An 18,704-nucleotide genomic window follows, 5' to 3' on the forward strand; every position below is an offset into this window, starting at 1 on the left:
AACATATGCAAATCATGGTGCCTCTCATTATTCCATTACTTGACTCCTGTAATTTCCATGTTTATGTGTTATAAACCAATGCATATTAATATATAACAATATTTCAAGTGCATATGAGCTTTCTTCACATGCTACATGAGTATCAACCAACTACTCAGTCAATGAAATAAAACAATGAGAAATAGCCACTGTTTTTGCTGTCAGACTATTTCTGTAAAAATACTACTGGTATATAATATAACAAATAAAAAGTATGAAATCTTTTCTGCACATTTTTTGCCAAAAGCATGTTCTGAGAATGTTCCCATAAGAACGTTTGAATGATACTTTTGAATGTTTTCTGAACATTCCGAAACAAGTAACATTTAAAAATGTCAAACAAACTACAACGTTTCAGAACAGTTTCACGAACGATGGAATTTTGAGAGCATTATTAGAGACCAGATAACTTTGAACGAATGTTCTATTAAAGGTGCAGTGTGTGATTTCTAGTGGCATCTAGTGGTGAGGTTGCGAACTGCACCCAACAGAAGTTACGGTGGCTGACAGGAAGTGATGTCGTCGTCTGAGACAGCAGAGAGTAGCCAGTTAAGCAATGAGGTTTCTTTACAAAGATAAATTAAGAAATTATGTTAACTTAATTATTCAGTAAAACGATGTTATTGTGAATATTATTGTGACTTGTTCATCATTGTGTCAGTGTTTTATTCACTGACTTTAGCTGAAGCTTCTCTAGCGAAAGAACAATAGTGACGAAACGCGTTTGTCCGTTTAGGGCTCCTGTAGAAACATGTCGATGTAAGCGGACCTATTTTTTACAGTCTATGAAGCGGACCCGCGGTGTGTGTAGAATGGCTCATTCTAAGCTAATAAAAACATAACGGTTCATTATGTAAGGTCTTTATACACCAATGAAAACATAGTTATGAATATGATATTGCATTTCTGTCAACAGACCCTCTTACACAATGCACCTTTATCGTTACTGTCCATTACATTCTGAGAACGTTCCCTGTTGGTTTATATCAGTCCCAGTTTATCCTGGTTAAAGTGAGGCGTAAAGGCCGAGTCTCCTGGCGGTCTCAGACTTCCTCAGGCTTTTCCTCTGAGGGAACGGCTGGTGTTTGGATCCCGCAGAAGTGGAGCGATAACTCCCGAAGCTCATCTGACGGGACAGAACCGCTGGAGCAGAACACGTCCTGGAGTTCAGAACACTGGCGTTCTTCATCCTCAGATCGAGAGAGTCCGAGAGCCGTTCTGAGTCTGAGCTCGTGCTGGAGGCTTCAGAAGACACGTGACTCCTGTGTGCGGATCCAGATGTGGTGTGTGTGAGACGGTGAGTGTCCAGATGTGTGCGCCACTGACCGCCAGCACAATCCACTGCAGACTCACTGACCGAAGCTTGCGTTGAAGAAGGAGAACGCTTGACCTGGAACACGGGGAGCACGTCGACTAGATGTTCACCGTTTATCTCTTCACTGGTGTGTGCTGTAGATGAACACAAGAAGAGCATGTGTCATTAAATACAACATCACATGATCATCATCCTTCCCTCGGGTTAATCAATTTTGAAGAAAAAAATAAAAATAAAAATTGAGTGTTAATCAGAGTGGTCCAATACCATTAGGACTTTTGTCGCACTTGAACCACGAATACTCAAAAAAAATGTAATGCATTCCAGGAGTTTTGAGGTTGAAATGTAAAAAAGGTAACAAATCCTTCGCTTGTGGGTCAATTTGACCTCCATAGGAATTCATGGAATACGATGAATGCTTCAGTACACATAGAAAAACCTAAAAATGCTAAAAAATCTAACTTAAAATGCTAAAACCTTTCGAAAAAATGATTTTATAATGTCTGACTACATGTGTATCTGCACACTGAACAGTTGGCTGACCCAGAGGAACAGCTCATGTGCTGCATATACAGCTATAACGCCATCTAGTGGCTAGAGTCATGAAACATCATGTTATGTTCATTTTTCCCCACAAGAGGTCAGCAGAGACACAATGCAGGATATTTAGAGGTGAATTAAAAGGTTTAGGCATGAAATTGTGAGTTATTTTGAATGAATGGTTGAAAGAATGAGAGGAATGTGCTTAAATCTAGTAATTTAATGGTAAATATTTAACAAAAAATCTCAACAAAAAAATTTTCATTAAAAAAATAGAAAACATATTATCAAAATGAAATAAAATAAGCTTCCTGGTCAAAAAAGAAAAAAGTATGTATAATGTAGGCTATATGTACATTTTGACCCGCGAGAAAAAGATGTGTAACAAAACGCGAGGGAAAGATAAAGGGTTAAATATACCTAAATGTAGCTCCTAAATAAAGACTTCCCTAACATGGAACGTTCTCAGAATGTTCTGGAAAGATTCTCTCAGTGCTACAAACAAACGTTCTTCCAGTTATCTGGCCTTTAATAATGCTCTCAAAACGTTATTTATACATTGTTCATGGAACGTTTTTATTTCTGAAATGTTTTAGTTGGACATGTTTTGTTTTTAAATGTTACTTGTTTCAGAATATTCAGAGAACGTTCAAAAGTTACGTTCCCAAAATGTTTGCAGAATCACGAAATGGAATGTTGGAAAGAGTTGCATTAAAGAATAGAACATTCAGAAATAACATGTTCATAACTTAATGGCAACGTTAGCAAAACGATCTTAGAACATATTTTGATCGCTGGGTATTTAAGGTCAAATGTCTGTTTTCTGTATTGTAAGTTGAGTAATGAGTGAAAATAATAAAACCACAGTGACAAACATTAGGACAAAAGCTACTGTAAATAAAGAAGATTGCATTACAGGATTTCACATAAAACCAGGGTGGGGCAAGTTGCCACATGATTTTTTTTTTTTTTTTTTCATGCATTGTGGTTTTCTTTTTTGCAAGGGTAATGATAGTGAAAGCGCTTAATATATATTTTTAATGTAATCAATATTTCAACATTTTTGTCTATGCATATATTGAGTTTTGATAATAACCCACCCCGAGAAATGTTCAGTCCATGAAGTAAAGTGTGTGACAACTTGCCCCGGACAAGTTTATGTGATAAGATAAACATAACCTTTAAAAGGCATTCTGCTGTGTTTAACATTTAGCTGCAACAAATATCAAGATGGGATAATTAATTCATTCAATGTCTTTCCAGTGTTTTGGAATAGGCTACATAACGTCCAGTTTTTAAATGTTTTAAAAACGTTTTTTTCTTTTAACACTTAACGTTCAATTTGTATCATTCTTCGAACAGAGCGTTACTTTTGAACGTTCTCTAAACGTTCTGAGAACGTTCTCTGTTAGCTGAGTAAATCCAAACACCATTGGTACCTGTTCTGAAGCACAGCACACGAGTCTGCCGTCTCTGCTCCTCTCTGATGGAGTTGTATTGCTCTGTTAACAGTGCGATGTCCATCCTAACGCTGCTGTGCTCTGAGTGAACTGTCCTCATCTCCCCCCACACATCTGAATACACCACAGATGAGCAACAGCAAGGCTTCATCCTGATGATAACACACTTTTATTGAAGTATGATCATAAATGCAGCTTGATTTCCCTCAGCAGAAGATCTCGTGTGGATGTGTGCTTTGTGGGCATTTCCTCCAAGAGTTGCATCAAAGTGCAAACAAACCAGGGCAATCCAAGGTTGTTCTGTTTGCAAAGACAATGTTAAGATATTCATGTGCAATATTCATATATTCATATGATGTGCAAAGTCCCTGTGAGAAACAAATAAATAAGGCAAAAGAATGACATTAGAAAAATAAAATGATGCGGTTAAACTTTATAATTTCATTAATCATGCAGTTCCTCAGCATGTTTGCACAGTATTGTTGATGCAGAGGGTGAGGTGAACTCATTTAGCACGTACTTGTGTTAAAGTTGAAGTGTATTGGCCAAGTAAGATTGTAGTTAGTTTGTTTAGGTGAATTGCTTGCAACATTGAAATAAAAAAAATACTGTATGCAATATAGTTATTAATTAACTGAGACATGAATATCATTGCACACAAAAAAAAAAATGCATCGTTTGAAAATGCCTTAAATTCTCTCTTTCTCTCAGCTGAAATGTGTTTCATTTAAACTAAAATATACATTTACAAAACACAATATCCAACATCCCACTGACTGTGGTGTGAATACGTTATCAATGTTTTTACACTTGCATGTTTAATCTTCTCTTTCTCCGGTTCACTTCCTCTCATACTTCCATGAATTGTCTCAGACATTAATTAGGCTAGTTTCCTGTTTCTGAATATTATGTGCTGAAAAAATATATATTAGTAAATGAGCTGTTTTAAATACATATTTCTAAAGCACATGACATTAAATACACAACGGACATGCCTCGGGCTACAGGTTAAAGTTCATGAAACTTTGCAAAACTTGTTATTTCGGAGATGCGCAGTCCCTTTAAGTGTCCTGTACCTGTTAATATCACATGCTCGCTGAGCTCATGAATATTCATTAGGCTACATGAAGTTCGCCGACGTGATTGGTGAGTGGAACTCTAGTCAGCGGGTGAATGAACGAATCCTGGCCATGGTGAAGGTTGAGCTTATGAATATTAAGTAGGTCACATGACTGTCGCTCCAGGAAGTTTGCGTTAGCGTCCTCATGAATATTAATGATGTAAGCCTTCGCTACTGTAGCGTTCGATGGCGGGATGTTTGTGATCTGAATGGCTGAAGTAGCAGATTCTTGTTTTCTAGGGTTTGATTTCAGCACGCAACAGGTAGAAACACACACACACACACGCACGCACACACACACGCTTTTAATGAAGAGGGGTGTTTATAAATAAACATGTCAGTGTCTATATTGGATAAGAGACATACTGGAGAAATAATTGCATGATGTTTTATGACAGTCACTTACAAAAAGCAGTGTAGTGCTACTGTTCAGTGATTTACCATGATATGTACGTGGTACTTAAAGTTATTTGAAAAAATACCACGGTAAAACTATGGTAGCCTACATGTAAAAAAAAATAAAAAAAATACTATGATCTTTTTTTGTACTCTTACAGTACTTACAGTGTATTACCTAAGAAAGTACTGGTTAATATAAGGTAACTGCATGGGTTAAGGTTAGGTTTAGGGGTAGGTTCAGGGTTAGTACCTAGTTATTATTACCCACCCAGTTATTGTAATAAGTAGCTGACATAGTATGTACATGAGGAACAGTAAAGTGCCACTGACAATCATCATGAAGATGCTTAGAAAGAGCTCTTAAATTCACATTTAGTATAATCTGCCTGTGAGTGTATCAGTGCACCGACACTGAGATTAATGGTCAATCAGTGGCTTTTCAGTGACCTTTGATCTCTCAGAATCTTGAATATTTGGTTAGATATTTGTGTTGACCCCTGGATCCGGATGAGAGATCACCTAGTGCTCAAAAAGTGTGAATTTGACAAGAAAATCATTAAATGAGCCTGGCGTGGGCAAGTGGACACATGCAATTGAATTAATAACATCAGAAAACTTGGGTTCATGATAAAATGCATAGATTGAATGCACTGAAAATAGCTTTGAATAAAATCATCTACCAAATGCATGAATATAACTGTACATTAAACTGATGCTGAACTGAAAGTTAACGTCCTGATTTGATCTTTTAAGCTGAAAGTGGTCGTGATTGATGGAAATCTTGCAGTTGTTCACCAGAGCAGTGTTCAGTTCGACAGCGAGCTGCCGGAGTTCAGGTATCATACTCACTCACTTCATGGTTTGAAGTGCTGCTTATTATACTTTTATATATCAAATTTCTGTTGTACAGGGTTCCCATGGTCCATGATTACTGGATATGGAATTATTATTAATGACTGGATAAGGAATTATTATAATAACTCATAAAGAACAATTTATAAGCAATAAAGTGTTTTAGATAAGCATAAATACACACAATTATATTTGGTATAGTGATGTCCATGATGATGTCCATTAGTTTTCCAGGCGTGGAATTCACAATTTGAATATTTCCTGATATGGTTTTTGTGTCCAGTAACACAGTTGTTTTCCTCAGAATCCTGACTTTTCCCTGTGTGTTTCTGCAGGACTCATGGAGGAGTTCACATCCACACGGACCAGCTGACGGTCACGTCTCCAGCGCTCATGTGGGTGAAGGTAAAGTCGGGTCCTTCAACACACCTGTAGAGAAGGGCTATACTGTATAATACATGATGACCGTGGCGGAGAACATGTCTAACCTACAGTGATTCCTCATGTGTTGTGTTGTGTTGTGTTGTGTTGTGTTGTGTTGTGCTGTGCTGTGTTGTGTTGTGCTGTGTTGTGTTGTGCTGTGTTGTGTTGTGCTGTGCTGTGCTGTGCTGTGCTGTGCTGTGCTGTGCTGTGCTGTGCTGTGTTGTGTTGTGTTGTGTTGTGTTGTGTGTGACATCTGTTGTGCTGTTTGTGTGTTCGGACTCCAGGCGCTTGACGTTCTCCTGGAGAAAATGAGAAACGCTGGGTTTGACTTCTCTCGAGTGAAGGCCGTCTCAGGCAGTGGACAGGTGACCTTTAATGGGTTTTTTATGTAGTATATTTGATTATCTGAAATAAATCATCCCTCATAATGATGATCAGTGTTTTTTAAATGGGAATTTTCAGTGTTGATTTGGGGAGAATTTTAGGGATTCTCTGTATTTGAACATGGTAAAATGTGTAAAACATTTATTAAACTGACACTCATGAAAAGAAAAGAAAACTCATGAACTTTGTGATTGACAGACATTTCAAAACTTTAGTCATAGCAAAAAAACAAAAAACAGGTATATTTTAAAAATATACAAATAGCACTAATATAAATATTATACTTATTTATAATAATAATCAAATTTTTTATATTGAAATGCACAATTTCACATTGAATCTCCAAATGAATGTAGAAATGTCATAAGGAGTTTTTTTAATGTAATTGTAAGTAATTATTGCCATTCAACAGTACAGTATAAATGAAAGCCTTAATTTTTTAACATTTAATTGGCTTTAAAAATATAACAACTTTTAATTTAAGTGAACTTAAAATCCTCACATAATTCCATTATAATAAATGTCACATTTAGTTATTGTTTTTATTGTTTTCGTGATCATATGCAGTAATGCTAAAAATGAATTAAATATTTTTTACAGAATATAATTTTTTTGCTGTATTCTCTGTGTTTTTCTGTTGATGCCAGTTCAGTTCAGGCCTGGATTTTACTGCATGTTTGGACTGATGTTTAATCTCATTTCTTTAATGTATGTTTCAGCAACATGGCAGTGTGTTCTGGAGGAAGGGCACGAGACAAACCCTCAATCATCTGGACCCGCAGAAACATTTACACATCCTTCTACAGGTGCCGAACATCAGTTTCCCTTCTCTCACGTTACTGGTGTTTCTCTGAGGATTACAGAGACACGGTGAACTGTGTGATTCTCCTCACTGTCCTCGCGCTCACACTGTTTGTTTCGGGTCTAACGTCCATCAGTAATGGTTAATACTTCACCTGATGAATGATGACACAAGCTTCCAGAGATTATCTGATAGGCCAGATGTTGTGGAACAGTGTGTTTGTCTTGTATGAAATCTTACATTGCATATTGAAGTGGGAGCATACAACACCCTCAGTTCACACAAATATGAAGTGTTTTATAGTGGCATTGCTTATTTAGAGCTTGTGTGTATAGTAGTGTATACCCAGCAAGCAATAGCTGTCATTTCCCCATCTAGGTCAACTAGACCCGATATAGTCCGGCCACTTCTAGCCAAAATAACCTTGAATTTGGTTACATGTCGTTTTTGCCAAAATACAGTTTTTCTAATTCGCTTTGGTACTATTTTCACAAGTTAGGTGCACATTTTCCAAACTCTTAGTGCTAATATCACAACAGATCATCAAAAGTGCACTTTTTTCAAACATTTCATCATGTTTTCAATTGTGTTAGTACAATACACAAAATCACAAAGTATATCCTTTTCACAACACAAAATAAGTGTTTCATCTACATACATGTTTCATTCACAGTCACTGCCTTTCATAAAGCTCTTACTATCAAACCTTTGATTTGCATCTCTTCTTGTTCAGTTTAATACATTTGTCTATGATTTAATCCAACTGATCTTAATGGTTAATCAATGAATCATTTGGTACACCTATAGATTTCTATAGATATTGATTCTATATACAGTTTCTATAGAACTTGTTTGCAATTTCTGATATGGAAACCAAATGTAATGAATTATTTATTTATTAATTATTTATTATTTTTGTACTAAGAGTTTTGAAAATGTACACCTTACTTGTGAAAATAGTACCAAAGCGAATAAAAAAAACTGTAACTTGTGAGATTTATGATATTTCATCATGTAAGCAAAGTAAACTGAGATTACAAGGCGTTTGGCATTTCTGTGTTATCTATCTGATAACTGGTCTATTCTAGGGCAATGGTTAGACGTCTATTACATTTTCACTGACAGCCCAAATTTTGTTTCAGCCTAGACGTCTGAGCTGTGTTTGGACCGCTATTAGTGTCTGTTAAACGCAGAATTGCTTAATGGGTGTGTGTGTATATGTGACCCTGAATCACGTCACCAGTCACATGTCGCACGGGTTTATCTGTGGCAATATCCAACAATACATTGTATGGGTCAAAATTATCGATTTTTCTTTTATGCCAAAAATCATTAGGATATTAAGTAAAGATCATGTTCCATGAAGATATTTAGTAAATTTCCAACCGTAAATATATAAAACATGTATTTGTGTGAGTGAATGCTGCACAATCACCAACATAAATGAACAACTTTAAAGGAGATTTTCTCAATGTTTCGATTTCTTTGCACCCTCAGATTCCAGATGTTCAATAGTTGTGTCTCGACCAAATATTGTCCTATTCTAACAAACATACATCAATGGAAAGCTTATTTATTCAGCTTTCAGATGATGTATAAATCAGAAAATGTACCCATGTGACTGGTTTTGTGGTCCAGGGTCACATGTGTATTGTGTACTGTGTGTGCTGTAGGACAGTTTTGCGCTGCGGGACAGTCCGGTTTGGATGGACTCCAGTACGTCAGATCAGTGTCAGTTCCTGGAGGAGACAGTAGGAGGCGCTCAAAGGCTTGCTGACATCACTGGCTCACGAGCCTATGAGGTGCGTCGTGTAACCCTGACACATCTGTGTTATATAGATTATCTATAATGATAATAAATAATATGAATTACTTGACTTTTTCTGTATTTGTCTAACAGCGCTTCACTGGAAATCAGATCGCAAAGATTTCTCGCTTGAAGCCGAATGAATTCAGCGAGTCGGAGGTAAAACTCTGATCAGCTGATCAATAAAACGCTCTCTAGACTCTAGGATGAAATATAAAGATGTTTCAACATAAAAAGGGAAAAGTTTGTTTATCACATAAAAATGTATGTTTCAGTAGGAAATAAATCAACACGGGAAAGAAACGTTGCTCATCAAACTATTTTAAATATGAATTATGATATAAAAAAATAAAATATATTAGGGCTGTGAAAAGATTAATTGCGATTGATCGCATCCAAAATAAAATTTTGTGTTTCCATAATATATGTGTGTGTACTGTGTATAATTATTTTATATATATAAATACACACACTTGCATGTATTTATTTAAGAAATATTTGCATGTATATACTGTATATATTTATATATAATTTATATTATATATAAATATAAATATTTTATATATAAATAACAAATTTTTCTTAAATATATACATGCAAGTGTGTGTATTTATATATATATAAAATAATTATACACAGTACACACACATATATTATGGAAACACAAAATTTTATTTTGGATGCGATCAATCGCAATTAATCTTTTCACAGCCCTAATATATATATATATATATGTGTGTGTGTGTGTATTTATAATTAGATCTAGAATTTATGTAAATTAAAAAAATATATATTATTAAATCTTATATAAAAAGTATATTTTTATCAAAAAAGTATTATAGAATTTAAAATAATTATTTTGTTGATAAAATATTTGTTTTATTTTTTATTATGTAAATAGTCATTTTAATTATATTCAAGCGATTAAAACAGCTGTAAACACATTGTTTCAGTAATAAAAAAAATATTCATCATGATTGATATATATGTGTGTGTGTGATTATATATAGACTTTATGTAAATGTGTGTGTTCTCAGAGAATATCACTGATCAGCAGTTTCGCCTCATCTCTGTTCCTGGGCGAGTACGCGGCGATCGACTACAGCGACGGTACGATCATTCTTCACTGTAAATCTGTGTTTGATTGACCTCTGACCTCTCTGTCCTCTGATCGCTCATGCTGTGTCAAGAAATGATGCATTATAAATAACTCACTGATGACTTTCCTGTAGAATATTGTCTCAGTTGAATCAGCTGTGAATATAAAACTGTGATCAGATGAAGAAGTTTGAGCTGCAGCATTAAAGTGTGAATTATTAAGAAGGATCTTTCTTGAATCTCACCCAGTCTGATCATGTGTGTTTCTCTTCACATGAAGGTTCTGGGATGAATCTGATGGACATTAGTGAGAAGCGCTGGTCTCAGGAGTGTTTGGACGCCACAGCGCCGGAGTTGGCTGAAAAGCTCGGTGATCTCGCGCCGTCTACAGATGTTCTGGTGATTTAGATCGTTTTTACTGTAAAGATGTCTAACTTTGACATCAGATGAGGCCTGAAGTGATGAAGTGTGTCTCTTACACAGGGTTGTGTGTCTCCGTATTACACTGAACGCTACGGGTTTCCTCAGAGCTGTAAAGTGGTGGCCTTCACTGGAGACAACCCTGGTAAACCCTGCTCATGTTCTGTGTGTCTGTGATCATGTGATCAAACGCATCAGCATCAACATCACAATAATGATGAGATCTTCCTGACTGTAGATGGCAGCAGCAACACACACTATACATCTCTCCATGTGCAGCCATTACAAGATACACACACACATTATACTGTATATAATATATAAAACAATAATAAAAATGAAAAATCACACAGACGTATTTAAAAAAACTAAAACAAATAAAAATAACAAAAACATAATTACTAAAACATTGACTTGAATTAAAAATGAACACAGAAAAAAAAATATATACGGTTGTAAAAAAGTAATAAAATAAATAAATAATAATAATAATATATATTTATATGATATATAAAATAATAATAAAAATGAAATTGTAATAAATGTTAATATATAAACAATGTTATAACTATTAAAGTAACAATTTATGTTACTAATATAATTTAATATATTATATAATATAATATATTATATAATATAATATTCCAAGAAACACACACACATGTACTGTATATAATTTATAAAACCAAAATAAAATAAAAAAATCACATAGACGTATTTAAGAATTACTAAAATATTGACTTGAATTAAAAATGAACACAGAAAAAAAATATGCGATTGTAAAAAAGTTTTAAAAAATTGATATAATAATAATAATAATATATATATTATAGAAAATAATAATAAAAATGAAATAGTAATATATATATATATATATACTCATATTGAATATATGCATTTTTTTAAATGAATATAAATGATATTAGAAATATAGTTTGTAATTTGGTTGATTTACAAATATATGTGTCTTCTTCTGAACTCGTGTTCATGATAATTCCGTGGAATTTATACTTCGCACATAAAGGCCTAGAACGACCGCTGAGGTGAATTAATATTAATTAATTTTTCCCAAACGTTTTTGTCAGCCGAACCCCTTTGAGCTCAAATATTTTCTTGGAGTCCCCCTGAGATTTTAATTTAATATTTCAATAATTGAACAGCACATTTGCATGTTCACGGTTCTCTGACGCTGGTTAATGGGCACATGCACGGAAGCAAATGATATAGCTCATCTTTTATTTTGATTGCTTTTATTTTAACGTTATTTATTTTAATTTGACATTTTGATTATTCAATTAATTATTAGCACATAGCAAAATTACTAAAACAAACTAAAATTAAGATAAAAAACGGTACAAATAAAATATTAATAAATGCTATAATAATATATGAATAATACTAAAGCACTATAAGTCATTTTATCCAACAGCTGCATTTCATTTGATGTACAGTTAGTGCGCATTGACAGCATAAGTTTAATTTTTCTAGAAAGTGCTGAAATGATTTTTTTTCTCTAGTTTTTTTTTCTTGTTTTTTTCCTGTTGTATTGAAATTAGAATTCCGGGATCATTTTTCTCGGGCGCTGAAGCTCCTGTTAGCGTGACGTTTCTGGTGATTTATTGAACTTTTGGTTTCTGCAAGGCCGCCAAGAATAACGCTTACCACCTGTGATTAAATCTGAAGTGTCCTCCTCTTCCTCTCTCTGCGCTCCAGATTAAAGCATGGGAGAGACGCCAGCGTAACTGTGTAACTGTGTTAGCAAAACCCATCACACTCTTCATCCGCTCTGTGACGTCTGTGTTCAGACAGAAGATATCTAGGGATTAGGGAAGAAGGTTTATTAGTTGGCTTTAAGGATGAGAAATGTTGTGTCGTTCCAGGGTCTCTGGCTGGTATGAGGCTACAAGAAGGAGATCTAGCGGTGAGTGTTTGACTAATAAACATATGAAAATACTAAACATTATTAGGGTCTAAACAGCGAATGTGCTGTGCTGGAACCTAGAGAACATTTAAGACATGCTGAAAAGTTATGACATTTTGCACACATTCACAACTGCTCACTTTCGGTCAACTACACAACATAAAAATGTATATCTCTGCTTATTACTTTTGAATAATATCGGTTTAGTAATTTGGGGTTAAATCTTAAATCTATTACATTTTCGTTCCTTAAAATAAACTTTAAATGACATAAAATAAAATATTAAAAAGCATTATTTTATTTCAGCTTGTTGAGAAGGCAACATTTCTCATTTTCATTTAGTTTAACTAAAATACAAATGTTACTATGAACTAATATTTAGTTACTAAAATAACTAAAACTGAAATAAAATTAATAAAAACTATTAGACTATATAAACTATTTAAAAAAAAATGTTAACACTTTATTTTACAGTGTCATTGTTACATATGTTACATGTAATTACTGTAGGAATAACTATAAATTATGCATAATTACATGCAATTAACCCTAAACCTAATCCTAACCCTAGAGTAAGTACATGTAGTTCATTATTATTACTCAGTACTTAAATGTATAATTACACTGTAATACTGACACCTTAAAATAAAGTGTGACCAAAATTTTTTTATAAAAAACATTTAAAGGATTAGTTCACTTCAGAATTTAAATTTCCTGATAATTAAAAATTTTTTCATAACTTCATAGGAACGTAAAGCGTTCTCAGACTCTATTAGAGATGTGATATTGTTCTGGATTCTCTCCAGGTCAGTTTGGGCACCAGCGATACAGTGTTCCTGTGGATCCAGGACCCCAAACCCACAGTCGAGGGCCACATCTTCTGTAACCCGGTGGACTGCAGCGCGTACATGGCTTTGATATGGTAAAACATGTAAACCGCGGTAAACAGGGCGTATGTTATCGTCAGACTGATAAAACCACAATTATAATACAAATAAATATTTTTTTCTAGGGATGCACGATATATCGGCCACCATATCGGTATATCGGTATCGGCCCTTATATGTTAATTTTTAATGTTATCGTTATCGGCCCTGATACGAAAATTTGGCCGATATATTAAAGCTGATAAATAATGTATTATTTGCTTCAGTTGAGACGCTTCAGATGCTCAACATGATGCTTTTGAATTGCTTGAAATATGATTGGAATCACTTCAAAAAGGAAAATAAGGTTCAGAGGAACATGCAGCGCAAGTCATATCGGCTACATAACATTATAATGAAAACATTATAATTGTGTGATTGGGACATGCTTTAATGGTCAGACTTTTTTTTTTTAATCAGGCTCTCAAAAATTATATTAAAAAAATTGGATTTAGATGTATCGGGTAATATATTGGTTATCGGCTTTCAAATGTAAAGAATTATCGGTTATCGTTATCGGACAGAATTGTTATATTGGTGCATCCCTATTTTTTTCTCTAGATTTTGGGGTGAAATATGACATTTCTAAGTGAGATTTGGCTGTTTGGATGATTCTGTTTATGGGCCCTATCTTGCACCCAGCGCAATTGACTTTGTACACCGTGTATCATTCCTATTTTGCACCCGACGCACAGCGGACTTTTCCCTCCAAAGACGCACGTCGGTAAATTAGGGAATGAACTTGCGCTCCCGGGGGCGGTTCAGTGAAAAGAGGAGGCGTGTTCCGGCGCAAACGTTCCCTGATGCTATTTTAAAGTTTCAGAAAACAATTCCACCACTGACCAGGAGAAACCTAGTCTAAAGTCAGTGGCGCGTTGCGCATGTTATTCATATGCTATTTTAAGTGCGCATGCTTGGCCATAATGTAGCGTGTGCACAACGCACATACACTTTGATTCTCTCATCTACACAGAAGCAGCAATTCACATTTTTGCAAACCATACATTATTACAAGGAAAAATATTCCACACGAGGGAAATCATTGTTGTGTCCATGAAGATGTGAAAAAATAGGCATAAATATAGCTTACACATTTACCCAAATTATTATACGCCTGTTTAACCGAAGCTAATTTGGGTTGGTTTCTCCATCCCCAATGTCACTTCTCTGTGTTTTACGGCCCTGACGAGAACGTCGGTCTCCTCGGCTGTGAACCGCTCCTGGCGTGCGTCTTGGAATTCCGCCGATATAATAGCAATCCGCCATGGAACAAGCGCGCCTGCTCTTAAAGGGAATGTGAGATGTCGCTCTGATTGGTTTATTTCACGTTACGTCCAAACCAAACCTATGAGTAATGAAGCTACTTCAGACCAACACATTTTAGATTTGCGTCGGGAGCAAGAGTCATTTATCCCGCCGGTATAAGTTACTTGCGTTTCGCGTTTGATACTTGCGTTTCAGATTGTTAAAAAAGGGCCCTATAGGTTTAATGTCTAGTGCACTCATGCGTTTGATCTGGTCTATAAGTGTTTGACAGAAGAACTGATGTTGTGTCATAATTCAGTGTGTTTGAGGAATAACCTGAACTCTTGAGTCTCAGGTCCTCATGTGCCGCTGAACACTTTCTTCACTTCAGTGTTTGAGGAACACATGTAAATACTGTGTTCTCTGTTCTCTCTCCACTGACCTTGTTGCAGTGTTTTAAATGACGTCTGAGTGTTTTTCTTTACGGGAGAGATGTGGTGCTTTACCTTTCAATGCTGAATGTATAAAAAGTGGTTTTAGTCATGTGCTTTTTCCTGAAGATGTGAAATTGTTTCCTGAGTTGAAAGGAATCCAGCTCGTATAAGTGCTGCGCTTCTTCTTCTAGATGTAATGAAGATTGACCTCATTTACAACCTCATTCACGTCAGTCTGTCAGACGAGGAAAAGAGACGCATTCACAGCGTTCAAAGGAAGAACGTTTTACTTTGAATGTTAAATGTGAAGAGCGTCACAGTTACTGGTTGTTTGTGTTTCATCTGAAACTCTTCTCTTGTGTTTCTCAGCTTTAAAAACGGCTCTTTCACACGAGAGAGGATTCGAAATGAATGTGCTGAAGGATCATGGGAACTTTTCTCCAGCGCTTTGAGGTCCACACCGATGGGAAACAATGGAAATTTAGGTGATTAAATATTGTAGATACCAGGGTTATTGAAGCTATCTAAAACCGTAAAAAACACTTTCGATACTTGAATTAAAAAAATTATAAAATAAAATACATCTTATTTTATTTCAGCTCGTTGCCGAAGCGAAATTTCTCATTTTTATTTTGTTTAATTTGATGTATTAAAGTAACTAAAATTCAAACTGAATTTTTTTTATAATATATATATATATACAGATAAAAAAAAAAAAAATTATTTGACTAAAACCATTTAAAAAAGTAAATAAAATCAGTTAACATTTTTAATATTTTATTTTATTTTAGCTTATTTTCCAGAGCAACATTTCTCGTTATCATTTAGATTAATTTAATGTACTAAAATAACTAAAACTTAAACTGAAATAAAATTTATAAAAAAAATACATATTTAAAAAACTATAAAAATGACAAAAACATAACAAAATTACTAAAACCATAAAGAACATTTTCGTTGTGATGAAATAAAATAAATGATAACTGAAATGAAAAGGTTTTTTTTTTATATTCATTTTATTAAAATACAAAAAAATACCAAAAATGTAAAATAATTCTTCCAGTAACATTAAATTGTAACATTAATAGAAAGTCATATATAAAAAAATAAAAATAAAATATAAATTATTATTTTTATTTTTTTTGTCATTTTGTCATGTATATATATTTTACATATTATTTATATATTCACACACACACATATAGATAGATAGATAGATAGAAAGATAGATAGATAGAGTGTGTGTGTGTGTGTGTGTGTGTGTGTGTGTGTGTGTGTGTGTGTGTGTGTGTGTGTGTGTGTGTGTGTGTGTGTGTGTGTGTGTGTGTGTGTGTGTATATAAATAATATGTCAAATATATTTTTTTAAATACATAAAAAAACAGCATCTCAGTGATACCGTCTCATTCAGCCAGTGACGGGATTCTCTGTGTTCAGAGACATTCGTGATGTCGGGTCCATATGCTTCTCTCACGACCCTGCCGTCTCACGTGGGTGTTTAATCAATGAGGCCTGATGAAGCCGAGCCGTTTGTCCTTGTCCTGATCCGTCTGTGTGTTTTCAGGCATGTATTTCGACGTGATGGAGATTACGCCTCCCGCTGTCGGCGTTCACAGGTTTAATGCTGAAGGTCAAAGGGTGAGTCACGAGTGTGTGTGCTGTAAATAACAGCAGATTGATCTGCCCTTTTCAGCTTCATTTACTTCGGCTGAACGGGTTTGCAAATATTGCCACTGATCAGATAATTGCTTAATTTGTGCTAATTGGGTCATAGTTCAGTTCACCTGCAATAAGATGCTCATTAACCCTCCAGCAGTCGCACCGACTGGTAGTTTGTTCTTCCTGTGGTATTTACAGTGTATTTACAAATATGTTTCATGAAAACATGCTGGTCACATTTCACCCTAGAATCTTAGGATTTTTAGGGGTCCAGATACCAAAAATTCTGGAAAAAATGTGCAGGTGCATTGATACTCAGGCGCACATACACACATCCGACACTAGGTGGCGCTATAATAAGGCTATTTGCAATTTGAATCATAAATTTGGAACCCTAGGGTTTGAAACAAATTTCTTTTCTCCCTCAGAATCCTTGAGTCAATTAGTTGCTGAATGCATTTTTCAAGCTTAACGAAAATTCCACCAATAGGGGGCGCTACAACAACAAAAACATTATAGCTCTGTAACCGTATGATCGATAAAGTTGAAAATTGGTATTCTGCATCTTTGGTGGATGTTCTAACATATCCTCTAATATGACTCAGATACTTTAAAAAAAATAAGCCAGCATGTATTTATTTATTTATTTATTGCATTGCATTGAAAATAGTGTCTCTGTGAAATAGATTTTTTTTAAATTTTTTTTATTAACTATAAATCTAATATATATTTATTATTTCTGTGATTTTGAGGTAAACTATGACCCAGACATGTTCATGAAATTAAGGATTCTTGAATTTTATGGTTGTGTAGAAAAGTTCTTGATGTGTTATAGGATCTTCTGTTTTTTGGTTTCTGGTTTGTTTTAAGCACCAGAACACAGATTTTCTAAAGAACTAGATAATAATTTCTTGTCTGTAAAACCTTTTTGGTTCTAAGCAGAAGAATCTGTATTTTTCCAGCATGGGTCGGTTAAAGCACAAACCCGGTTCTCATCCTGAGTTTGATTGACAGCTCGCGGTGTCAGTTGAGTTCAGCTCAGTGCTCATCTGTGGGAATGTTGGCGTCAGACTCAAAGAATGCTTTATGGGAGCAGGAGCGGTCTCTGGTTACCTGAAGCCCGTCTTTGTGTTCGCTCTTGCACAGGTAGCTGCCTTTGACCGTGAGGTGGAAATCCGAGCCCTGGTTGAAGGACAGTTCTTGGCCAAACGAGTTCATGCCGAAAAGCTGGGCTACAAGATCAGTAAGTGTCTGATCTCCATCTCATGTTCTCACTGTTGTCTGCTCGTCCTAGAGTGAGTTATCTCTCTCCTGACACTGCACTGCTGTTTCCTTTGTCAGTCATTAATATTACCTTAGCAACTGCATAGCAACACCTTAGCAACCGCATGGCAATATGCTGAAACCACAACAGCAACCGCATTGCAGAAACTGCATAGCAACACCCTAGACACCGCATGGCAACGTGCTAAATCCTACCTATATTACCTTAGCAACTGCATAGCAACATCTTAGCAACCGCATGGCAACATGCTGAAACCACAACAGCAACCGCATTGCAGAAACTGCATAGCAACACCCTAGACACCGCATGGCAACGTGTTAAATCCTACCTATATTACCTTAGCAACTGCATAGCAACATCTTAGCAACCGCATGGCAACATGCTGAAACCACAACAGCAACCGCATTGCAGAAACTGCATAGCAACACCCTAGACACCGCATGGCAACGTGCTAAATCCTACCTATATTTCCTTTGCAACTGCACGACAACATGTTGAAACTGCAGCAGCAACCGCATAGCAACACCTTAGCAACCATATGGCATTGTGCTAAAACCCAGCTATATGTCCTTAGCA

At 35.3% G+C, this 18,704-nt stretch overlaps 2 protein-coding genes across 3 annotated transcripts in view; one reads left to right on the top strand and one right to left on the bottom strand.

Moving 5' to 3' along the window:
* The window catches only part of LOC309509947 (uncharacterized protein), a 3,680-nt gene extending 93 nt beyond the window's left edge, over positions 1–3,587 (bottom strand). Inside the window, exons 1-2 of the mRNA XM_082184951.1 lie at positions 3,334–3,587; positions 1–1,488 (exon numbers count right to left, since the gene is read on the bottom strand). The exon at positions 1–1,488 is cut by the window's left edge and continues 93 nt beyond it. Of these exons, the coding sequence (XP_082041077.1) occupies positions 1,046–1,488; positions 3,334–3,505 (615 nt within the window). The 5' untranslated portion in view covers positions 3,506–3,587 and the 3' untranslated portion in view covers positions 1–1,045. The remainder of the gene's footprint in view (positions 1,489–3,333) is intronic.
* Positions 3,588–4,614: 1,027 nt separating this feature from the next.
* The window catches only part of xylb (xylulokinase homolog (H. influenzae)), a 33,866-nt gene continuing 19,776 nt past the window's right edge, over positions 4,615–18,704 (top strand). The window contains exons 1-15 of one of the 2 annotated variants that reach the window (XM_082183479.1): positions 4,615–4,737; positions 5,627–5,709; positions 6,061–6,130; positions 6,433–6,513; positions 7,252–7,338; positions 9,008–9,136; positions 9,235–9,300; positions 10,179–10,251; positions 10,520–10,638; positions 10,723–10,804; positions 12,540–12,580; positions 13,387–13,502; positions 15,555–15,670; positions 16,749–16,822; positions 17,990–18,086. In XM_082183479.1, the coding sequence (XP_082039605.1) occupies positions 4,684–4,737; positions 5,627–5,709; positions 6,061–6,130; positions 6,433–6,513; positions 7,252–7,338; positions 9,008–9,136; positions 9,235–9,300; positions 10,179–10,251; positions 10,520–10,638; positions 10,723–10,804; positions 12,540–12,580; positions 13,387–13,502; positions 15,555–15,670; positions 16,749–16,822; positions 17,990–18,086 (1,288 nt within the window). In that variant the 5' untranslated portion in view covers positions 4,615–4,683. Of the gene's footprint in view, positions 4,738–5,626; positions 5,710–6,060; positions 6,131–6,432; positions 6,514–7,251; positions 7,339–9,007; positions 9,137–9,234; positions 9,301–10,178; positions 10,252–10,519; positions 10,639–10,722; positions 10,805–12,539; positions 12,581–13,386; positions 13,503–15,554; positions 15,671–16,748; positions 16,823–17,989; positions 18,087–18,704 lie in introns of those variants that run through there. The other variant, XM_082183480.1, reaches the window with a different exon arrangement.

The sequence above is a fragment of the Leuciscus leuciscus genome (assembly GCF_965113295.1).
Source record: "Leuciscus leuciscus genome assembly, chromosome: 11".
Lineage (NCBI taxonomy): Eukaryota > Metazoa > Chordata > Actinopteri > Cypriniformes > Leuciscidae > Leuciscus > Leuciscus leuciscus.